Here is a 23986-nt window from a genome sequence, read left to right on the forward strand (position 1 = left end):
GTGACACTGACGTCGTCCATATTTTGATCAGACATCAGGAAGTGCGGAAGAAGACGAGGACCGAAACCTGAAAAGGTGAAGTTTTACTGGGAAGTTTTGTTATATTTAGCAACTTTTTTGTGTGTTGATTTTATTGTGTAACTGTTGGATTTTAAAAGAACGGCCTCAAGATGCCCAGCATGGAAAGTATCCTTTTAAAAAGAGCGGTGAGAGAGAGTCACTTGGTGTAATGTTAACGCCGAGCTAAACGGGCGAACACAACACGGTGGTTTTTGACGAGACTGCTGAGATTAATGTGCGACAGATGTCTGAAGCGTCGCGGAACATGTTTGATATTGAGCGGAGACACAGGTAACGCCTTACCGAATAACCTGAACCTTTCATAGTCTGTATAGGCGTCGTAACACGGCGACCGAGCTGGGCTGAAGGCCTTAAGAGCTTACACTGCTAATGGGTGTAAATAAAGCAGCTGGCGCTCGGTAGTTTCCCGTGAAGTTTGGGTGTTAGCTAGCACTCCGAATCATAATAAAGGAACAAGGTGGATGTGTGTTGTTGAACACAGCGCGGCGGTGGTTTCCGGGAGCCATACAAACATAGGCAAATTATTAGAAAACTCCAAAAAATGCCTGTTTTGTAACCCGTGTCTGTCACAGTATAACTCATGAGAACAAATCTCAGACTTTTTTAAATGTAAATGTTATTCAGACTGACATTGGAATTTTAAGGGCTGTATTGACATTGTTATTATGGGTTTTAAAATCCAGCTGACTAATAGTATTTTTTTTAATAAACAGTAAATCTTAAAGATAATCCATTTGAATAGACTTTGATTAAAAAGAATTGTAACTAACACGGGTAGTAAACAGGATGGAAAATGAACTTGTCAGTGCTCTCTTGTGGACAGATCATGCAGTGGTGATGCTGTTTCTTCAGTCTGTTGGTGCAACTCTGCTTTTTGCCCACATGACTCTATTCAAGCTGAGAAAATAGATACACAAACCATTGTTGTGTGGCTCAAAGGTGTGACAGACATTTTTTTTGTAGCAAGTCTCTCCATCCAAAAGTCACGTGATGATGTCAGACCTTTGTTATCTGAGTCTGACTAATATGGGTCAGAATTACGCAATCCTTATCTAGAATAGACTGACTGAAATGCTAAGTTTGTATTTATATCTTCTACTAAAGTATAGGGTTCAGAACTGGATAACAACGCGCCCTGGCAACACTTGTGTTTAAGACATATTCTCCTTGATATCAAATTTCTGCTTGCACATCTATGTTTGAGTGTATTTTTTGCTGGAGTGTTTAGTTTCACAGTATTCCCATGACATCAGAGCACCAGCTTCAAGTTTATTTCACATTTTGTGATCATTTATTTAGCTTGAAATTCAAGGAGATACATTTAATTTTTATCTTCCTGTAGTGGTTTAAATGCATCAGATCGTGGTTAAAAAATAAATAAATAATGAGAACTATCACCTGATACCAGATTTAAAATCTTTGTCTCTTTATGAACTGTCTCCTTTTCCAATAATTATTACAGAGTTTTAGTTTAGGCCAAACTTATGTGAGAAGACGGAGGTGTACAGATTTTGGTCTTTGGGCTTTGTATTTGGGCTTTGTTCTTCTTTAACTTGTTGTACCAGAAAATCTCTTCAATCTAAAGTTTGCTGCCAAAGAACTCCAAAGAAATTCCAAGAAATGTGACAAAGAGGAAAAATTAGAGAAGGCTAAAGTCAAGAAGGTAAGCAGCGATGACTCAGAATCCATTCATCAGTTCATGAAAGACTGCTCAAGATTTTACTGAACCATTATTTTTGTCTGCCACCCCACAGGCCATCCAGAAAGGAAACATGGAAGTGGCAAGAATTCATGCAGAAAACGCCATCAGACAGAAGAACCAGTCTGTGAACTTCCTGCGGATGAGCGCTCGGGTAGATGCTGTGGCAGCGAGGGTCCAAACTGCAGTCACAATGAACCAGGTGCTGTAGTCCTAGAAAGATCAGTTAGAGGCTGAAGACAACATTTCAGTTTGAGCTCTGTTTGTGGCTATTTGACTGATGTGGTGTTTTTCTATCTCAGGTCACAAAATCAATGGCTGGAGTGGTGAAAGGCATGGACGCCACATTGAAGAGTATGAATCTGGAAAAGGTACAACAGTCTACATGTGGATATAATGTGATGATTTTAGTAAGAAAGAACCGATTAAAACACATCGTCAATGCTTGTTTTAAGATTTCTGCTCTCATGGATAAATTTGAACACCAGTTTGAGACACTGGATGTTCAGACAGCCCAGATGGAGGATACGATGAGCAGCACGACAACTCTCACAACACCACAGGTACCCCACGCCGTGCCGGTTTATTCTTATATTCTTTCACGCTGTCAGGCCGTTAAAGACTCGAAGGTGAAACCTGCTGTGTCATGTGTGTTTCAGAATCAAGTGGAGTCGTTGCTGCACGAAATGGCTGATGAAGCAGGGTAACATTTTCACTGTTTGTGAAATATCTGATCACGTGGGCCAGTGTGTGACGTAGAGACATAGATATGATCGGATGTGTTACAGGGCGTTATGAAAGAGTAGATATTTCATTTTGGTTTAAAAATGTACACTTCCCATGTCCGCCTCTTGCTTAGGTTGGATCTGAACATGGAGCTCCCTCAAGGACAGACGGGATCAGTGGGTACCAGTGTGGCCTCTGCAGAACAGGTACACACACATTACATCATAGTTGTTACTAACACATTTGCAAAACTCAGATAGATGAAGCAAAACAGGAAGAAGTTCTTTGTGGATCCAGCAAACAAAAACTGTCTCGTCTTCATCCTCATTTAATCGCTGTCTTTTCTCTCACTCTCATATCCAAAGGACGAACTGTCTCAAAGGCTCGCTAAACTTAGAGATCAGATGTAAAGAATGACTGCAGTCGAATGGCGCTGGAAGAGGACTCCAAAGCGTCTGTACACTACCTGAATATAACTCCCCAACACCTTTTTATTTCCATCATGTCTTCTCTCCTTTTTACATCTACTGTCTCCTTTGAGGGGCTATTGTATCACTTTTCCTCATGTTGGTGATATGTTTATGATAACATCACGTTATTAAAGTGGTTTACTTGGTATGGAAATTGTATGTAATTCTTGAATATATATATTTACCAATAAAGAGGAAGTAATTTATAATTATTGTTAAATATGTATATTTAAGAAGTCCATAAATGTGATGTGGGAGTTTGACAGTTAGTACCCTGTAAATTATAGGCCAATTTCATATAGTTTTGGTGAAATGATAAAAAATTTTGGAGGATAGAATTCAATTTTTGTTTGTGATACCATGATTGCAGACAACATTTATGCATTTCTTTCTGTCTTCTTGACATCAAAGAGTGGAAGACCTCCCCAGTTATCGGTGAACTGACTTCTTCTGTTGATTTATTTTATTTTATTTGTGTGAGGTTCCTGAAAGATTAGCCTGAGATTTTGTTTTTGTTTTGTTTTTCTGGTCTTCAATAATCTTGCTGATTATTTGGAAAAGGGGTTCTGAAAATAAACAGTAAGCAAACAATAAAATTTTATAACACTTTTATTTCTGTGCTTTTTAATTAAACCAATTCATCCTCCTTTTGTTAACTATGAATATTTCATTTGGAGTGAAATGCCCACTTTAAGACGTACGCACATGCTTTGAGGGTTAGGGCTGCTGCAGATACTCGTAAAAGCAATTTCCAGTGGTAATCTTTCCAATTATTTTTCCATTAAAAACAAAAACTGAGCACATTATGAATATGTAAAGGATGACACCTGTTTTCTCAGGTGTGGGTAAAGTGTCTCGACTTGCTTTTGTGAGAGATTTCCAAATGCAGATTTCCTCTTCTTTCCAGTCAAGTCTTTAATTTTCCTCTTAAAAGAGACACGTGGTCCAAATTAGCTGCTCTGTCTGTTGTCCCCTCAGTAATCATTCTATTTTTGAATATTCACTTGGACTGTATGCAGATACGATCAGAAAACCCCCCCACTTTAAAACGGCTCTACAAGAAAAATCTCCTTAGATGGCTATTGAGAGATGTCAAGAGATTTATGTGCAGTGGTGTTACATGAACGAGCATAATGAATTTCTGATCAAAAAATGTAATGTTCCAGTTTATTTAATCCTTTCTTCTTACAGATTCGGTCATTGCTATGCGGCTGATGTGTTTCTGACGCTATACTTTAAGTCTTACATTCAAAGGCTAATGAGCAAATAAACAAATCTGTTTGAGAAATCACAAATGTACTACCACAGTTTAAAGTGGCATTATTCTAGTTAGTCACAATAAAAAAACTGTAAATCAGGATTCTCAATGTGGGCAGTTTTATATTTATTATATTTACTATTGTTTTGTTTTTGAACTATCAAAATGGCAACAATGTTTTTTCTTTGTGTCAGTTTATCCATTAGAGCTGATAAAATGGGGCGATCGTGGCTCAAGAATTGTTAGTTCGTCTTGTAATCGGAAGGTTGCCGGTTTGAGCCCCGGCTCCGACAGTTTCGGTCGTTGTGTCCTTGGGCAAGACACTTCACCCGTTACCTACTGGTGGTGGTCAGAGGGCCCGGTGGCGCCAGTGTCCGGCAGCCTCGCCTCTGTCAGTGCGTCCCAGGGCAGCTGTGGCTACAGTGTAGCTGCCATCACCAGTGTGTGAATGGGTGAATGACTGTGTAAAGCGCTTTGGGGTCCTTGGGGACTAAGTAAAGTGCTATACAAATACAGGCCATTTGCCAAAATACTCAACAATGAATTCTAGCATTTAAACACACAAGTGACACCTCTGTGAGTGTTTTTGAGATCACATTTTAACATAAGAATATTCAAACGCTTGCCGTGATATATTTTATTTTGAAATCTGTTCCTTCACGCACATTGAGGCTACGGGTGTCTAACAGACCTCTAGTGGCCAAGAGGCGGAACTGCATCATGTAATTAAAGAAGCGCTTTTTGCGTGAGTGGAAATAATTGTGTGAATGATAATAGACACAAATTTTTCTGAGAAATCCTTGATCCCAATGTCATGATAGAAACGCTCCAAAACAGCGAAATTAAAAGCGCGTTGTAATGCTTCACGTAATAGGTTTCAAAATAAATCAAAAATCCAGAACCAGTCACGCCTACAGCCATTACTTTGGTCTCTGAGTCATGTAGTCATGGGTTAACAATGAAACCATTATTTGGGTCTTTATTTAATTCATATCCTTTATTGCCACTCAGCATTGCGGAACAAAATTATGAGCACAGAAAGACAAACACACACACATACAAATTACAATAAAAACAGGACCAGGTTGAAAGACAATAAAATAAATTAAGGTTATCCATATGTATAAAAATAACCAAATAAATAAATAAAAACAATATATAAAAAATAAGATGTAAGGCATGACGTGGTGTGCTATTGTACTGAATAAAGCTATAATTTTAAAGAAATTCACAAGTCACGACCTGTTTTGATGTTAAGTGTTAAAGTTTAGGTCTTTAATAATTAACAATACATCTATAAATTGAATTGCAGCCACTCTGGTTGAATCTCCGATACAAATCAAAATGGGAGGTTTAAATTATGCCTCATAAATAAGGTTTGCCTTTAGCCTATTGAAGTATAAACTCTTCTTTTTTTTTTTTCAAAAAGGACTACAACTAAAACTATTTCGGAGTTAAACTGAAGGTTGTTGTTCTCTTTTAGACTTTAATCTAAAAACGTCTGTAAGGTTTAAATCTATGACGTCGCCTGTGAGACAGAACTCGGGGCTTAAAGCCCAAATTGCTCATCATGTGACTCTTGGCGTACACAGGAAGCAGCTGATCCTGACTTCATTGCTGCTTTCACTAAGTAATGTTTATCAACTGTACTCGTTTAAACAAAGGAAAACTGTTGTTTAAAACTGCACCGGTTTAGGTAACTGGTCTACTCTTTCGGGTAGGTTGATGATACGCTGTTGAATTTTAGTGCAGCTATTCAGCCGTTTATTTAAGCTAAGCTAACCTAGCCTTATATCTGGACTGTTTCGGGCTAGCTAAGTTAGCATTAGCTCAAGTGTTTATAACAGAGAAAGAAAAGTAAATAAGCCCAGCAAGCTTATTGAGGATTATTAAAGATCAAAAGTGACGGGATATGTTTGATTTGTTTCTGTTTTAAGCGTTCACACGTGTTATGAACACGTTTTGGGGGGTTTTTTCTGGGGGGGATTTTCTCCGTAGCCCAAAGAGAGGAAGGGGAGGACAGCTGCAGACACAGCCTGAAGTCATCTGACCCGCAGCTCACTGAGATACCCGACACTCGTATTTGCTGAGGGGGATGTCAAGCACAGCAATGAAGAAAAAGGTAAAGCAAGGGCAGATCTGTTAGATCATTACAGAGAACTCGTTTTATCCTTTTTGAAGTGTCCTTTGATTTCAAGCATGTACTTCTAAAATCAGAGATTAATCCACCTAATTACCCTTCCCACTATAATAGTGAGTGTGTGTGCTTTTCAGGTGCTACTGATGGGGAAAAGTGGGTCTGGAAAGACCAGTATGAGATCAATCATCTTTGCCAATTACATAGCTCGAGACACACGCCGCCTTGGAGCTACAAGTAAGAGCACCGTCTTATATGAAAATGTATTTTTAATGCTGAGCGTTTCATTATCTACATTTATTTAACTCTTCTGCTTTTATTGGTTGACCATAGTTGACGTGGAACACTCCCATGTACGGTTTCTTGGCAATCTGGTTCTAAACCTGTGGGACTGTGGAGGGTAAGACACACATTTGCTAATTATTTGCCATTTCTGGACCAGCTTTGAGAAGCCAAAGTTATTCCTTATTTTTAATCACTTATCTGTGCCTTTTAAACCAACAGACAGGACACATTCATGGAGAACTACTTCACCAGCCAGAGGGACAACATTTTCAGAAATGTAGAAGTTCTTATTTACGTATTTGACGTTGAGAGCCGTGAGCTAGAGAAAGACATGCACTACTACCAGTCGTGTCTGGAAGCCATTCTGCAGAATTCCCCTGATGCCAAGGTGTTCTGTCTTGTGCACAAAATGGACCTTGTGCAGGAAGACCAGAGAGATTTGGTGAGATTCAAGTAACATTTCATACATCATTAGTACTGCTGTCCCGCTCACGTGTTACTATTTTGCTCTGTCTTGAATTTGCAGTGTTATACAATGATATTTAATCTGCGAGTCAAGTGCTGATTAATAGTCTGATCCGGTTCAGTCAGACATGACACTGCCCATCCAGAACAGAAACAGGAAAAAAATATTGATCATACTACATCTTTTCTAAGATTGTACTGTTCAGCCTTTTCCACAAGCACAGCCATAGTGCCCAGTGTAGAACCAGTTCCATGTGTTTCCACCAAAAAGCTTTAAAAAGCAAAAGTCTCCCACTCCAACTTCATTTAGCTGAGTCTGTGAACTCCTTTAAAGTGGGAAACAAGTTAATATAACAGTATGTACTATTAAGGTTTGCTTGAGTTGTTGGCTGGTTCTTCAAAAAATTAAAATAAAACCTTACCAAGACATAAGTGACTCTGGCACCAGCACAGGAAATGAGTTGTATATATTTACTCATTAAAGTGGTCCTTTTTAGACTTTTGCACTAGTTTTTCTTGATTGAAACTTGAACTTTCATTTCACTGAAAAAGTGAAAGGGATCACTTTGATGTGTAAGCTACAGTATGACCCATTTAAGTATGAACTGAATATGAACAACCTAAACGTAGGGCTCTTAAGGGTACCAATAATATTTGTAAATGGTCATATTGTTCACCTCTTAATTTTACTGCCTGTTATGTTAATCATATCTATAATAACCTCCTTTCATACTTTTTCTTTGTATTTTACTTATTTGTGTCTATTTTGATCTTGAGCTGGTCCCACTTCCCTTTTGGTGTGACCTTTCTGTCTTTACAGATCTTTAAAGAACGTGAAGAAGATCTGCGAAGACTGTCCAGGCCTTTAGCTTGCACATGCTTCAGGACATCAATCTGGGATGAAACCCTATATAAGGTCTTGAACCTGACTGTCCATATATTTATTTATTTATTTATTTATTGTCACAGCTAATAAAGCTGAGGCTTTTTTTTTTTTGTTGGTAAATTTAGCTGAACGTTGTTGGGTTTTTTCTCTTTGCAGGCCTGGTCCAGCATAGTGTACCAGCTCATCCCAAACGTCCAGCAGCTGGAAACAAACCTGAGAAATTTTGCACAGATCATAGAGGCAGATGAAGTTCTTCTGTTTGAGAGAGCGACCTTCCTGGTGAGAGTGTCCGTTTCCTCTGCAGCGTCTGGGCAGGAAATACAAATTTAGAAATGAGTCATTTATCTTGTCGTTTCCCCGTGTTGTTTTGTAAATGCAGGTGATCTCCCACTATCAGTGCAAAGAGCAGCGTGACGCTCACAGGTTTGAGAAGATCAGTAACATTATCAAACAGTTCAAACTCAGCTGTAGGTAAGTGTCCTCCGCCTCCTCTCCAGATGCCATCAGCTGGAGTGTGTTGATTTTAATTTTATTTATTTTATCATTCCAGTAAACTTGCAGCTTCCTTCCAAAGCATGGAAGTAAGGAACTCAAATTTTGCAGCCTTCATTGACGTCTTCACCTCCAACACTTATGTCATGGTCATCATGTCGGACCCTTCTATTCGTAAGTAGTGAAGATAACATTTCTCTGCAGCAGATTCACAGTTATGAGAAAAAATAAAAAAATAATAATAATCATAATAATCATCATCATCATCATCTAAGGAGCTTAGAAAGAAAAGCGACTGGAAGTTTCTTGAAGATATTTCACCTTTCATCCAAAAAGCTTCTTCAGTTCTAAAACCAAATCCCTAGTGGGAATGTCCCTTAAGAGGGTCATTGACCCTCTATTGATCATGTACCTCATGACATGAGGAAGTGTTGAGATCCCTTCCCAGGCATTTCAGATCTTGCAACAGATGATCTCACATGATTGGGTGAGGCAGGGTCTCACAATAGCCGCTTTTCCATTAGTACCTGCTCCGATCAACTCGCCTCGACTCGGATTGAATGGTTTTCCATTACAATTGAGTACCACCTAATGTGCGTGGTCGTTGTCATAGCAATGCATCAGAGCGTCCCATGATGTAATTAATATCCGACAAAAATGCTACAACAAAGGTGGATGTAGAGGCGATGATATACCTGCTGCTCAGTCTGTGGCTTTTTGTCAGACTTTTTTTTTTTTTTTGTAGCCGTTTCACTTGTTGCTGGGTTCAAAAATAGTGGTTTTGATTTTTGTGAATGAGACACTCACACTCATCGTGTGACTCATCGAGTGACGCCACTGACCAGCCAATCGGTGGCATGCAGTCTGATGACGTCACATTTTAGTACCTGCTCAGATCACTTGGAAACCTGCTGAGCGGGTACTGTTTTTAGTACTTGATACTATGAGGTAATGGAAAGTCCTGAAAATTGTGGCCATCAGTGACTGATCGATCAAAGTAGGTAGTAATGGAAAAGGGACTAATGGTTTCACCCAAACCTCTGCTGCTAATGACTCACACCTTTTTTCACACCATGGCTCATGCGATGAGGGACATGATCAATAGTGGGTCAACGACCCTCTTAAAGAATAATCCTCACTAGGGTTTAAATACATGGGACTCTCAACCATTTGGTTTTAGAACTGAATAATCTCTTAGATGAGAGGTCAGTCAGTTTGCTTTCCAGGCTGCTTAGATTACCTTGTCCTAGATGACTGAGAACCTACACAGACAATAATAAGAACTCACATCTCCTTTTTTTCCAGCATCTGCAGCCACTCTCATCAATATCCGTAATGCTAGGAAACACTTTGAGAAGTTGGAGCGAGTGGATGGACCCAAGCATAGCCTGCACATGCGGATGCGCTAGCCTGTGCATTTGTCCTAGTGGATACTCTCAGCCAATCAGTTCACAGACAGCATGTTGCGGTCTCCTGGTGTCACATGAGCAGCCCTGCACCGTTTCGTCTATATCTTCATATTCAATCACAGTTATTACGCGAGAAATCACCTTGTTTTTGTTTTGCTCTAATTCTTACGGGAGAAGTGATAACAACTCGTTGGGAAATGTATTGTTTACTACAGAGGTGGGGGAGGGGAGGGCTACATTTGCTGTCACACTTTGTCATATTTCAGTAGATTCATTCACTCCATGCAGTGAATCCCAGTGATTGGGGATGTCTCTCTGTATGAGAAGCAGCAGATATTGTATGATTTGATTTTCAAATGTCGTTTGTAAGCTGTTACAAACAATATAGTTCTATTCAGAAAAATATTTGAAGTGTGGGGTGGTTTGTTTTTTGTTTTGTTTTTTTTCGGGGGGGGGGGGGTTCTGTTTTTAATCTTTGACAATACTAACTGCTTTTAGAAACAGGCGCTGTAAACAGATGTACACAGAGATGGATCAGAGATCGTTCTTATTGGTCCTTTTCTTCATTGTAGTCTCACCAGGCTAACTTGACAGGTGGCACCAGTTGTCTTGTACACATAGCAAATAGTTAAGTGAGACAACTTCAGGGGATGGACAGCAAGTTACAGCGCAAATGGCATATTTTTGTTCATTTAATATGGCAAACAGCTGCTGAGTGTGTTAAAGTAGACCTATTTCCATTTAACTCATTTCCAACTCTATATTTTTATTGGATTCTGATGGAGTGGGGTTGTGTCTGGAAGCTGACCAATCAGAAGAAAGTGATATTTTTGAGACCGTTGCCTTAAAGGGATGAGCTAAAAGGCCTTTTTTTAGACTGGAACTTAGAGACTGCTAAAGATCAGGTCTAAAATAAAGAATTTTTAAATTTTGAATCATGCAAAATTATGCTAAAGAAGTGCCAGAATACATGTTTCTACCTGGAATTGAGCACTGGGAACCAGTGATACAAGATTGATACAAGTGGCTCTCATGCTCACTTTTGCTCCTATTTTTCTATCAAAAAATTAAATGGAGCACAGGCCAACTGAATTTCAACATTATTGTAGTTTTGATGTCTGATCAGTTACCACAATTTCAACACATTTAAATTATAATATTTATTGGGATCAAAACAAGCAGAGTATTAAAGTCTCCAAACTAAACTTTTCAGTCAAATCTAGCTAATCCATTCTCCTCTTAAGGCTATAAAACACTCACTTTATTAGGTACACTTTGCTAGTACTCGAGTGGACTCCCTTTCTTTCTTTCTTTTTCGGCTGCACATCCATAATGCAAATAACCAGTTCTACAACATCTATTGGTCTGGAGATGTGGTGAGTGTGGAGGTCATTTGCATTCAGTAAACCCATTGTCATGTTTCAGAAAATAGTCTAAGAAGATGTGAGTTTGGTGAGATGGAGCCATCAGAAGATGAAAATGCTGGGTGTCGGCTGTGGTGTTTAAATGATTCTCAGTTAGTACGATGAGGCCCAAAGTGTGCCAAGAAAATATTTTTCTCCTTACACCACCAGCAGCAGCTTTCTGACACAAAATTCTGACCCTGCTATCTGAATGTCGCAGCAGAAAAGCAGATTCATCAGCGCAGGCAATGTTTTTTTTTTTTTCAATCTTTTGACCAATTTTGGTCTTAATTGCAGCCTTAGTTTCCTGTTCTTGCACCATGTTTTGTCTTCTGTTGCTATACCCATCAGCTTCAAGGTTTGGCATGTTGTGCATTAAGAGATGCTCTTCAGCATATCTCAGTTGTAACCAGTGGTTTTTTGAGTTAATGTTGTCTTCCTGTCATCTTGAAGCAACCTGACCCCTCTCCTCTGATCACTGGGATCAACTAGACCTTTTCTCCCAGAGGACTGCCGCTCACTGGGTATTTTTTCTTTTTGAGATCATCCTCTGTAATCCTTAGAGATTGCTGTGCGGGAAAACCCAGCAGATCAGTTTTTTTAAATACTCAGGCCAGCCTGTCGAGCACCGACAACCAACCACATGCAAAGTCACTTAAATTACCTTCTTCCTCATGTCTAAATACACTGATTTGCTGTGGTGCTGTTTTTCTGATCATTTATATGCATTTATGAGTAGTTGAACAGGTGTACCTAACAAAGTGGCCTGTGTATGTACCCAGAATAAGCCTTTCATTTATTTTTAAGTTTGGTTTCAAGGTTTGAGTGGTTTACATGTCATTTGTTTCTTATCAGAGAGAAACAGTATTTATTCATGTTGTCCATGGAAAGTAACTTGAGATTTAGTCATGGTACCTGATACCACCAACTCCTTCAGGGTCTGCAAGGGATATGGGCTATTATGCCTTGCCTCTTTACTGTAGCCAGATCTGATCCGGAGGCATTGTTCCAGTAGAGCTTATCTACAGTGTTCATGCGGTTGAGCTGTATCCTGGAATGCAGAGGCTGAATAGCTGGAAAATCCCCAGTCTCCCCCCGCAGTGAGTAACTTTGCATGAAATAACTGGGAGTAAGTTATTTCATATAGTGGTAGCAGATTGTTTATTTGAAGGTAAGACTTTGGGGAAAGTTGACAGTGAGTAAACTTTGTAAAAATAAATAAATAAATAATTTAAGGTCAATAACAAGTTAGACATGCACTAATCCATACATGCATAAAATACTTTAGGTGCCCTTTGTTGCCACCAAAACAGCTTTGAACCACAGGATCAAGGACACTGGGTTGTACTGTCGTGTCAGACATTAGGATTCTGGCAGTGGATCCTTTGGGTCCTGCTGTAATGGATCATCTTGTTTCCTCGCCTTGCATGGTGGCTGGATGCTGGATTTAGATGTTATCAGACTACAGAATGGCGAGTATTTGTTGTTATCAGTCCCATTCATATTGCTAATAGGCACAGAATTGCGTAGACATTTTTTGGTCCTGCAAAGAAGTGCACATAGAATCTCTGCCAGTAAATACCTAGTAAGCTTGCAAATATTGCCTTTTTACAATGTTGTTGACTCCTAGTGTATTTTAACCCAAATTATGATACTCTCCCCTACACAAGCTGTGTGTATGTTTTAAAGGTATCGTTATCAGTACTGATATTGGCAATACTGGCCGGTATTCGATTGTTACCAAGTAAATATCACAGCATTAATATTTACAATGTGTATGTATGGGTTAGTAACCACTTATAATGGCTATTCAGTGGTTTTATACAACACTGATTTGGAATAACGGCACCAAAAGTTTCCCAGTAGAAGACGTTATTGTTACAGTTTCAATTCAATTCAGTTTTATTTATATAGCGCCAGATCAAAACAGTAGTTGCCTCAAGGTGCTTTATAATGGAAGGTAAGGCCAAGAATACAGAGAAAACCTGAACAATGAGACGACCCCCTGTGAGAAAACACTTTGGCGACAGTTGGAAGAAAAACTCCCTATTAACAGGAAGAAGCCTCTGGCAGAACCAGGCTCAGGCCATCTGCCACAACCTGTTGGGGTTGAGGGGAGGGAGACAGGTCGCTGTGGAGGAGAACCAGAGATTAATAATAACTCAGTTGAGCAGTTATTCACTTAGCCCATTTTAAGTCACTTTGCTTAAAATGCAAGAAATAGGATCGTTCCATAGATGTCCCTCAAGAGCCCAAGTAAGTCTAACCTGCAAAATATGGACACGCACAAAAAGATCCCTGTGCAGTTGAACACCGCAAACCATTTCTCTGTGGACCCCTTCCCCTCAAGGAGTGGTAAGAGACGATGTGTGCACACCCAGAGCGCAATATACAGGACATGGAGAGAACTGAGTCTCCTGCTGATGCAAGCAAAAACAAGATGTTTACAGGTGAACTAGAAACTGTAAACTGGAGCAGGTCTCAGGTGTTTAGTGTAGAATCACTCCCTTTATTTTGGTAGCATTTAAATACATCTTTAATTTACAGTTTAAAATATATTCTCATGTATTCCATCTTTTGTTTTGGTTTGATTCAGGAAGTAACTTTAAAACTTTATCTCAGTGTCACTGGTTTATGAACTCAAAGAATGCATGGTCATAGCAGTGTTGTAAATTTTCTTCTTATGTTTATTAACATGCAAACTTCTCTTTGCAATTGCTAAACTGATAAAACCTTCACATAATACAAGTAAAAGCAGAGAAAATGCATCGTATGGGTTTCTTATAGTCTTAAAGAGTCATTCCTATTCCGTTAGGTATTGATCTAAAGTCTTATTGGTGATCCATCTGTATGGGCAACAAACCCAGAGTCATTTTCAGTGACTGTCCCTGCACCTTCATCCATGTCATTCACATTTGCCTCTGCACAGCAGTCTGTTTGATTGAGGAAATGCTCCAGCAGAGTGACACGCTGCTTTAGCCTTTGCTGAGTGTGTGTGTATTCACTGAGTAGCCGGGCAAACCGAGTCTGAAGGGTGTCCAAAGAGGACTCCAACCGTTCCACCTTCTCCTCTGTGTCCTCTTTCTGTAGCCCGCCACTCTGAGCATTCTCATCCAGAAGACCCTCTTTCATCAGAATCTCCCGGCCCCTTTCCTCTAGCACGGTCTTAGCATCTGGATACTCAGTCACTGCCTCCATCAGGTCGTCCTTAGAGAGGCAGAAGAGGTCAGAGTAACCTAAGCTGCGGATGTTGGCTGTCCGACGATTTCCCATTTTACTACCTTTGATATTCAAAATGCTGATTTCACCGAAGCAGCTACCAGCGGTGAGGAGAGCGTACTGTGTGACCCCATCATCAGCCACCACAGCCAGCTTCCCTTCTTTAATGATATACATCTCCTTACCAATGTCGCCCTTTCTGCAGATGTAGTCGCCTGGACTGAAGACCTGAGGGCGTAGTTTAAGCACAAGCTCCACCAGCAGTCCTGCCTCACAGTCTTGAAAAATCCGTACTTTCTTCAGGGTCTCCAGGTGGACATTAATAGCAATCTCAGCCCGCAGCTTGTTTGGCAAATTCTTTAGCACTTCCTGCTCATCTACTGCTTTCTTGTTGGTCCAGAGGTAGTCAAACCATTTGATGACACGTGTCTCCAGTTCTCTGCTGACTTTGCGGAAGTGCATGTAGTGTTTGATGGCATCAATACGAGCTTGAAATTCGGCACGGGTGGCATTCATGTTGGCAATCATAGAGCCAACATTTCCCACAATTGTAGCAAAGATTAATACCCCAACAAGAAAGTCAAAGACCACAAACAGGTACTCTTCATCTCGCACAGGGGGAGGCATCTCTCCAATGGTGGTAAGGGTAAGAGTCGACCAGTAGAGACAGTAGACATAACTCTGAGTCAAGGTGGAATACCCGGGTTTAGAGATGTTTGGGAACACCCACGTATCTGAGCCAAATCCCAAAGACTTAGATATAGCATAGAAGATGCAGGCATTCCAGTGAATGATGACCAGGATGTAAAGAACCAAATTGCAGATGCGAAAGATGTTGGGGTAGTTGGTGCGTGTCTCTGTGCGGTCAAAGAATTCAAACATGCGTGGGAAGCGCAGCAGACGGTTAAACCTGAGCTGTGGTGTATGGATGCCTGTGGAGATGTACCCCAGGTCAGTGGGCAGGATGGACAGCAAGTCAAGCTTAAACTGTAATGTACGGATGTAGCTGTCTCTTAGCTTGGCGTGGTCCTTCACCAGCAAACCTTGCTCCAGGAACCCTGAGAAAAATAAATAAAACTCATGTTTAGCTTGGTGGTGGCTGAAAAAAAGTAGAGGGCGGCTCAAATCAAGTTTTTATTTAACAGTTAAACTGGTAGATTAGATCCTCTCAGCTTTAATTTTAGAGTCTTTAAGCACATTGTTCGGTTTTTTTGAGCTGCATAATTTGATAAATCCAAGTGGCAATCTCTGGGTCTGAAGCTAATGCCTAAAGGCCCTTTCACATAGGAAGTGGCATGGGTTGTGCTACATTGTGCTCTCAGACACATTCTTTACTACACTGCACCAAAACAGTTTCTTACTGTATCAGGCAAACCCCAGCACAACTGGAAGCACCCAGGGAATACTGTACGTGCCACATACTTTGTAGTGTAGTGTGACATACATTCTCGTGATCATACCAGTGCAGCTCATGCTGCTTCCTATGTGAAAGGGCTTTAATTGCCTCAAACGGCATTTTCCTCCAAAGGCCACAGGAGGCTAGCTCTAAAAATATTCATATCACTGAAGTAATGATATGGCTTTCTGCACAGTTAAAAATAATTAAAAGCCCATTCAAGATGCTCTGATATTGTTTTTCCCCCCCCCTCTTCACTAATAAAATGATATCAGTGCACAGGACAGAGTCTATTGATGCACCTTGCTAACCAAGCTAGCATTAGCTATAAATTAGCATGCAACATTCTTCCTCTACATGTGCTCCATGTAAAGTACCAAGAAGCAGATAAAGCTAGTGACTAGGTTAACTCTTTCTCTCTTGGACCATGACCAGGGGTAACTGTTATTGTTTTTTTATGAACTCAGTTGGCTTCTGCCACATTTCAGGCCTGCTTCCACATCAGAAGTTAGAGAATGATCTCTGCTTACAGCTAACTAGGGCTACCATTGGAAACACCTGGGACCTCTATGTTTGCTAGACTTGTTTGACTTAGGTGTCAAAACTCATTAAGTGAAGCATTTAGCACGCTTCAAGCGCTGGTGGACAACATGTCATGCAAAAAAGTGATTGCCTGTATTTAAACTGCTGTAAATAATTTGTTGGCCTATAATATGTGAAATATGTGTCAAATGCATGCCTCATATCAAGCCATCTAGAGCAAACATTAATCAGCATTCCTGTTACAAGTTAGACGCCACACTCGCTTTTTGGCAAAATTACTTTATATATCCAGTTAAAAAAACTTGTTGACATTAAAAATGTCTTTTTTTAAGGTGATCTGCCCAAGAGGGCAGCAGACATTACAACAAGTATATCAGTAATTTTGTAAACTAGACTGCTTATAATGTAGGTACAATAAACCAGAGTCATAAAGATACTTGAAAGACGGGTACTTTTTACATTTTATAACCTCTTTCTAAATCTTGTTCATTAAAGTCTATTTACCAATATAGGTGTAGACTTTACATATAAAAAAAAAAAAAAAACACCTGTAAACACTGTAAATCACTTTTTGACAGACAATCAGTTTTTGGCACTAAAATAATGGAATTTAACAGTACATGGTGCTGTGTGTGTGCTGGAGACACACACACATTTTCACACACATTAATGGTTTTATTTCATCATGCATCCCTGATGTGTTCACAAGCCAATTTTAGCATAGGGTCATCTACATGGTGATATTGTTATTTAGTGGATGTTGTAACTAAAATGTAAAGTTAGTTTGCATTTGATGTGTAAATAACAGGTCCACAACAGGTCCACTGATGATGCCATAGCCCTGACACTACACACTGCCCTGTCACACCTGGAGAAGAGAGACACGTATGTGAGAATGCTGTTTGTAGATTACAGCTCAGCATTCAATACCATCGTTCCCTCGAAGCTGGACAGGAAACTGCAGGATCTAGGACTGAGTAGCTCCCTCTGCAGCTGGATCCTTAGCTTCCTGTCTGACAGACGCCAAGTGGTCAGACTGGGCAGCATCACCTCATCACACTGAACACTGGTGCTCCACAGGGGTGTGTACTGAGCCCTCTCCTATACTCACTCTACACCTACGACTGCACTGCCACTAACAACTCCAACATCATTGTGAAGTTTGCGGACGACACTACAGTGGTGGGTCTTATCACCAATGGTGATGAGACGGCTTACAGGGAGGAGGTCAGCACCCTGACCCACTGGTGTCAAGACAACCATCTCACCCTCAACGTCGCAAAGCCAAAGGAGTTGATAGTGGACTTCCGGAGGTGCAAAGAAGTACACACCCCCATCACCATCAACGGCGCTGCTGTGGAGAGAGTGAGCAGCTTCCGGTTCCTTGGTGTACATCTGGCTGAGGATCTTACATGGTCAGTACACACAAACAAAACAGTGAAGAAGGCGCAGCAGCGCCTCTTCTTTCTCAGGAGACTGAAAAGATTCGGCATGAGCCCCCGCATCCTCAGGACCTTCTATCACTGTGCCATTGAGAGCATCCTCACTGGATGCATCACCACCTGGTATGGCAACAGCACCGCCTACAACTGCAAAGCTCTCCAGCAAGTAGTGCGGTGCTCTGAACGGATAATTAGAGGTGAGCTTCCCTCCCTCCAAGACATCTACAGGAAGCGCTGCCTGAGGAAAGCGGGGAGGATCATCAAGGACTCCAGTCACCCCAGCCATAAACTGTTCAGACTGCTTCCATCAGGAAGGAGGTTCTGCAGCATCCGGTCCCGTACCAGCAGACTGAGAGACAGCTTTTTCCATCAGACCATCAGACTGCTGAACACTTCATAGACACCTCAGCTTCACTACTAGAACTTTAACATTATGCACTCCATACTGTACAGTAATGCCACTGTTTTGCACATATTCAACTCTGTATATTTTTATATATTTTATTTATTGTTTACTCTATTTAATTTGTAAAATATGTGTACACACACACACACACACACACACACACACACGTAGAAAAATATTTAGTATACACATCCAGAAATGCATATACTATTATATATTGTACATATATTTATTAGTTTCAGATGTAGCCATTCTTGTATTTTGCTTGTTTACATTATTGTATTTTGCACAACTCTGTTGCTTGTGAAGCTCGCACACAAGAATTTCACTCACATGTGCTGTACCAATGTACCTGCACATGTGATGTGACAATAAAAGTGATTTGATTTGATTTGATTTGATTTGATTTGAAAAGGAAGCAGCGAGGTTTGAATTAGAAAGCTGAGAAAATATAAAATGAACGCAAAACACTGACTCATTCATCAGAGAGGAAACTATGTCATCAGAGTAATCTAAAATTTAAGAAGGCCAGAAGCTGCATTTTTAGGTGGCTTACCTGTCCGGAGTCGAACACAGGTGTCTGTTATGTATAGAGCATCAGAGAGGTAGTCCAGCACCAGCCAGCAGATGTAGTTGCTCACTTGTAGTTCGTCAAAGCATGCCCTGGAAATGCATTAAAAAAGGATTTAGTTCTCTAGTCTAAGAAGTGAACACTACACTGTACACCCTCTGGAGGCTGCAGGGCCCCACTGACGCACATACTGTAATGTTATTACCTCGCGACAACAAGGAACCAATTGTAGAGCACCGCCAAGGCAATAACAAATAACCAGCGGTAGTATACGTCATCGGAGGGAGACACCACAAACAGATCCCACTTTTTCCTGTAAGCAAAAGGAGACTGTGATTATGACACTCAGCAAAAACTGTTAGTGCACAACAACAGAGAGAAAAACAGCAATATAATGCATCACAACACAATAGCTATATAATTATTTGTTAACAGCCATATGAGACAGCTACTTTTTTTGTAAATGTGACATCTTTCGGGTCATTTTAAAATATTGTGACGTTCTACTAAATGTAAAATATTTAAAGCTCAGTTGAGCTATCTTCTTTTCCTTACATAGCACCTTGCAGTAAACCTATATTTCAGCAAGGACAACATAAATTACAGCCTCAGCACTGAGCGGAATAAACACTGTCTGTAACTCTGGGTGTCTCTACAACTTAATAAGACCTTTCAAGGATTTATTTTAGCCATGAAGCAGAAGGTCCCGTCGTGATTTGTACAAGTGTAACTCTGTACTCCTTATGCATGTACATGAAGGTGTACATAGTAAAGGTTCAGGGTGGTAGCCGGGCATACCTAAAGATCCCTTTGGCATTGTTGCCATTGGCATCCAGTTGTGTGTTGCTGATGCGACTGGGGGCCGTTCTCAGCTCAGGGCCACGAAAGCGTTCCAGGAAAGAGTCTGGCCTCTCCTCCTCCTCCAAAAGACTCCTGTGTGCCCATTCCCGCAGTCTCACCACCAGGCTCACCAGTCTGACACACAAAAGGAACACAACACCGCATCTTTAGGCAGCTTTATAACTTAAAATCATGTCAAAATGCATCAGTTCAAACACAGTTAATGTGCGAAACCATCATAGAGCTGCAAATTAGAGCACATGATTTGAGACCTCACTTTGTCTTTCCTTTTCTATCTGTAGGACTGGAAAATCTTGAAAAGTCTGAATGAAAAAAGGGACTCTAAATTCCTGCAACCCATCAGAGGTCAAAGGATTTTCACTGGACAAATGTAATGAATTTTGTAGCAGTCGACGACCTTCATGAAAAAAGACAAAAAGCTCTTCTATAGCCATTTCTACAAAGCCAGACCTTTGCCACAAAAAAGAAAAAAGTTATTTAATATGTAATAAGAGCTACACAATAATCTTTCAGCTCCTTGAATCAGTCCATTTGAAATTGCCATACCATACTGACGTGCCACAGCTGAGTCATCACAGGTTTACCTTGAGATGGCTCCGGTCCTTTGAAAAGAATTTCTTGAACTGCCTCCATGAGGGTCGAGAGCAGCGACTCTTTGCAGCTCCGAGGATGTGTCATCACAGATCGATGGGACCCTAGTAGGAAAAAGTGACAGCCCGGCTTCTTTAAGCCATTACGAGAGCCTCTGTTTTGTGTCTCTGAACGAAACCTCTGAGAAAAACATAATGAACATGAGGAAGCTCTTGTTACCTGCTGAGAATGCTCTCTGCTCTCTCGATTTCCTCCTCCAAGCTGGTCTTCACTGACAGATTGTGGGGAGACCGATCTCTCTCTGCCAGCTGGCCCGTCATCTTTAGATCTGACAGTACGGACAAACACTAATATTAAAGACCCACTTACAGCCATTTAATCCATATTGTGGAGTGTTGGACATGCTCTCCTGCTTCAGTTACACTGTGGCAGGAGAGAAAAGTGTTTATGGTGCATGTCTCAGATAATAGTCAGGGGACTGGGGCGGTGGGGGACAACTGGGACTGTGGTAGATAGTCCCTAACCTAGCCCATCATACAGCAGGTGGTTGCTGTGACGACTCATGAGAAATAAAAAGCTCAGTTTTATGGACGCAGCAGCACTTTAGATACACAGTCAAAGTTCAGTTAAAGCCCAAAAAGTCACATTAAGGCTGCTGTTCTCCCTGCAGCACAGACAGATGATGAGGTGCTTAGATGACTGTTACCATTGTGTGACTAATTGGTGGGTCATTAATGAAAACACACACACAAAGCCATCCTGGAGCTCTGCGGCTCAGTGAACCAGTCAGCTGCTTTCCCTCAGGAACCACATCGCTTAGGAAACCAGGCTGCTGAGAGAGCGCAAAGTGTGGCATGACATAACAGCACGATGGCTGCTGAGGCCACAAAGAGTGATAATTCACCCCTAAAGTCATCCAGCTGCCTGCCAGTCCACACTCTGTAACTTTACTAATGTGGAGATGAGACTTTTTTCCCTCTACTTTTGCAAATAATTATTAATTCCGCTTATTGAATATGTTACGCAACACAACTTTTTTCCACAGTGCTTCACAGCAAATGTAGATTACTAGCATCATAATAAAGTATATGCCAAACTGGCCTCAGCTTAAACATATCAGCCTACCTCTGGTTTCCTTGAATTAGTCCAAAAAAAAAAAAGAGCTGGTCTTCACCAGCCAATCCATCCTTTGTGCCCACGCCGGATGCAAGTCCTGCTCTTGCACCATTCTCGGTTGTGAGCCTCCTCTCGAAGAGCGCTCTCCTCACATGCGTGAGCACGTGGTCCACCTCATCCTCAGATGGGCTGAGTGCCGAGGAAGCAGGTAGGGGTGGGAGATGGAGGGTGTGGAAATCTTTCAAGTAGTTGAGAGCCTTGATGTCAGCATCAGACTGAAGAGTATTCTAGGAAAACCTTGTTCCTTTTAACTTTTATTACTCAGGAGAATCGTGAGAAACAGAACAAAAGAATGCAGCCAGTTCACCTGATTTATTTGATTTTCTTTATATATGTAGTCTGCCTGATTCATATTCTCAGCATTTCTTAGTCTGACATTTTTTATATTTGCTTGACAGCTCATCAGCATTTGTAACATATCGGCTTAATGACATATCATAACCCTTGTTCGCTTGTGAGCCCTCTCATAAACACAATGATAACTTTTCTTAAGCTCATTCATGTCTGAGCAGATGGGTCATTTTAACAGTAGTCGGTTTGGCTCAAAGAGGTGTGCAGTACAAAAAAGGAAGATTAGCAGAAACAGAAACATGAATGTAGTCAAGCATATGCTGCTGCTTCTGCGCTGATTCCTACTATGAACTATCTCATTACATTGCATATAATAAATGTGAGGAATTAAGTATATTTTGCTCACAGTACCTTTGTACTAACATATGATTTTTGGGCTGTACACTTATATTTGTAGACTTACTGTGAAACTTTATCCATCCATTTATTCACTTCTGCTTATCCTTATCAGGGTCGTGGGGGGTTGGGGCCTATCCCAGCTACTATAGAGTGAGAGGTGGGGAGCCAGGATGTACCTTAGATATAAGGTAAAACACGAACTTAGCCTCTTTTCTTTATGATCTAGGATGGGAACATTAGGATCTGTGGGATATTTATGATTATTGACAGTTTGATCCTGAGAGTTTGACTTGAAATATTTTGCTTAATCTTCTCTAGTTGACAAAAAGTATCAAGAGCAGCGATGTTTAGGAGTCTAAACTTTCACCACAGCCACCACTCTCCACTGCAAATGGAGCTTGAAAACCCAGGCGATGGGGACCACACGAGACTTCTTCATAATCATGCAGCTTTCCGACAGAGCCTGGCAGTTTCCGCTTTAATCAGATCCTCAAAAACTTAGTGGGAGTGAAGCCCAGAGGACTTTCCATCTGAATAAGATTCAGCCCAGTGAACAGTAAACTTCAATCTGCCATTACTATCTCTGTTGGGCAACGAGATTGTTGATGGACTGTGAAGAGACGAGTAAAAGCAGAAACTGTAAGTGCTTTGTTTTTTTCTTTTACAGAGGTTTTTAAAAAAAAAAAACAAATAAAAAAACAGGTGGGGGATTTTATGGTGAAAAAGAGGAAGAACATAAAGCATAAAGGTAGTAACATTAACAGAAGCTCAGATAAGAGGAAGGAGAAGCAGTAAAAAAACAACAACAGGTATCTGATGTAAGAGGCGCTTGGAAACAAAGAACTTCCTCCTGAGTACATTTTGGGATCAATCATTCACAAAACAAAAGATCTAATACACTGAAAGTACTCGGAGAATGCTTAAAAAAGTCATGTTTAACATCAGTTTAAACATATTAAATGTTAAAGTGTTTTTAGACTTGTATGTATCCTCTTCTATGGTTACTTGTAACCATACCAACCACTGTTTGTTCATACCCTTCAAGATGTTGAGCCAAGATGATGCATTTCTTGCATGATGAATCCAGCATCACTAATTATACTTAATACGTCACTTTATTCAGATAAACTGATATATTACCCATGTAAAAGACACAGACATGGTCACCAACAGTGCATTTAAATGATGCTCAGATGGCACTAAGGGCCCCAAAGTGTGTCAAGTAAAAAATTGTTGGTATAATCCATACTTTCATACTGATTACACCAAATTCTGATTATACCTTCTGAATGGTGCAGCAGAAATCCAGACTCATGAGACCAGGCGACATTTTTCCAATCGTTCTATTTTCCAGTTTTGGTGAGCCGATGAGAATTATGGCTTAGTTTTTGTGTTCTTTGCTGAAAGGAGTGGCACCTTGTGTGGTCTTCTGCTGCTGTAGTCCAACTGCTTAAAGGTTAGACATGTTAGCTTTCAGACATGCAGGTATTTGTGTTTAACAAGAAACTGAATATGACATCTTACATCTTTGTTGCTATGCAGATGATACCCAGCTTTATTTTTCCATGAAGTCAGTTAGGTAAACTACAGGCATGTCTTATAGGCATTGAAGCCAGGACGACCTCTAAATTCATGCTTTAAAATCTCCACAAAACTGAATTTATTGCAATCTGTCCTAAAAATCTTAGAGACATAATGTCTGTTGCTCATAGTGGGTTGTGTAGATGTGCGAGGTAGGTGTGTGAGGTTTGCTTCTAATATTGTAGAGACTTTATCTTAC

General features: G+C 40.6%; 3 protein-coding genes across 4 annotated transcripts; 2 read left to right on the top strand and 1 right to left on the bottom strand.

Annotated features, from left to right (window-relative positions):
• Positions 1–29: 29 nt before the first annotated feature.
• Positions 30–3588, top strand: LOC146660401 (charged multivesicular body protein 1b). Its single transcript, XM_085420239.1, has 8 exons — positions 30–186; positions 1647–1744; positions 1836–1982; positions 2083–2151; positions 2236–2343; positions 2440–2483; positions 2640–2712; positions 2872–3588. Exons 1-8 carry the CDS (start codon positions 171–173, stop codon positions 2914–2916), a joined length of 600 nt encoding a protein of 199 aa, XP_085276365.1. The 5' UTR covers positions 30–170; the 3' UTR covers positions 2917–3588.
• Positions 3589–5798: 2210 nt separating this feature from the next.
• rraga (Ras-related GTP binding A) lies at positions 5799–10313 on the top strand. Of its 2 annotated transcripts, none has more exons than XM_085420241.1 (10): positions 5799–5951; positions 6233–6356; positions 6509–6608; positions 6705–6771; positions 6876–7098; positions 7942–8037; positions 8164–8286; positions 8387–8478; positions 8558–8673; positions 9805–10313. In XM_085420241.1, the coding sequence occupies exons 2-10, from the start codon at positions 6330–6332 to the stop codon at positions 9906–9908; spliced, it is 948 nt and encodes a 315-aa protein (XP_085276367.1). In that variant the 5' UTR covers positions 5799–5951; positions 6233–6329; the 3' UTR covers positions 9909–10313. The 2 variants fall into 2 exon arrangements, with proteins under 2 accessions (XP_085276367.1, XP_085276368.1); XM_085420242.1 differs by having other exon boundaries at positions 5808–5864.
• Positions 10314–13150: 2837 nt separating this feature from the next.
• On the bottom strand, positions 13151–20660 carry LOC146660403 (cyclic nucleotide-gated cation channel-like). Its single transcript, XM_085420240.1, has 6 exons — positions 20560–20660; positions 20334–20444; positions 19687–19863; positions 19094–19201; positions 18874–18980; positions 13151–15588 (listed from the first exon to the last, which is right to left on the bottom strand). The coding sequence occupies exons 1-6, from the start codon at positions 20658–20660 to the stop codon at positions 14135–14137; spliced, it is 2058 nt and encodes a 685-aa protein (XP_085276366.1). The 3' UTR covers positions 13151–14134.
• Between the last annotated feature and the right edge of the window lie 3326 nt (positions 20661–23986).

This window comes from Rhamphochromis longiceps, linkage group LG10, assembly GCF_057381845.1.
Source record: "Rhamphochromis longiceps isolate RC_006_pf linkage group LG10, R_longiceps_female_GT1.1, whole genome shotgun sequence".
In the NCBI taxonomy this organism is placed as follows: domain Eukaryota; kingdom Metazoa; phylum Chordata; class Actinopteri; order Cichliformes; family Cichlidae; genus Rhamphochromis; species Rhamphochromis longiceps.

What these genes read in the sequence shown, in the direction of transcription:
- rraga (XM_085420241.1), top strand. Translation starts at nt 6,330, where the DNA reads ATGTCAAGCACAGCAATGAAGAAAAAG. An exon ending in AACCTGTGGGACTGTGGAGG is followed by an intron (nt 6,772 to 6,875) that starts GTAAGACACACA and finishes TTAAACCAACAG; the next exon opens with ACAGGACACATTCATGGAGA. An exon ending in CATGTCGGACCCTTCTATTC is followed by an intron (nt 8,674 to 9,804) that starts GTAAGTAGTGAA and finishes CTTTTTTTCCAG; the next exon opens with CATCTGCAGCCACTCTCATC.
- LOC146660403 (XM_085420240.1), bottom strand. Translation starts at nt 20,660, where the DNA reads ATGACGGGCCAGCTGGCAGAGAGAGATCGGTCTCCCCACAATCTGTCA. An exon ending in AGGACCGGAGCCATCTCAAG is followed by an intron (nt 19,864 to 20,333) that starts GTAAACCTGTGA and finishes TTTGTGTGTCAG; the next exon opens with ACTGGTGAGCCTGGTGGTGA. An exon ending in CTGTGTTCGACTCCGGACAG is followed by an intron (nt 15,589 to 18,873) that starts GTAAGCCACCTA and finishes TATTTTTCTCAG; the next exon opens with GGTTCCTGGAGCAAGGTTTG.
- LOC146660401 (XM_085420239.1), top strand. An exon ending in CTGCAGTCACAATGAACCAG is followed by an intron (nt 1,983 to 2,082) that starts GTGCTGTAGTCC and finishes TTTCTATCTCAG; the next exon opens with GTCACAAAATCAATGGCTGG. An exon ending in GAAATGGCTGATGAAGCAGG is followed by an intron (nt 2,484 to 2,639) that starts GTAACATTTTCA and finishes CCTCTTGCTTAG; the next exon opens with GTTGGATCTGAACATGGAGC.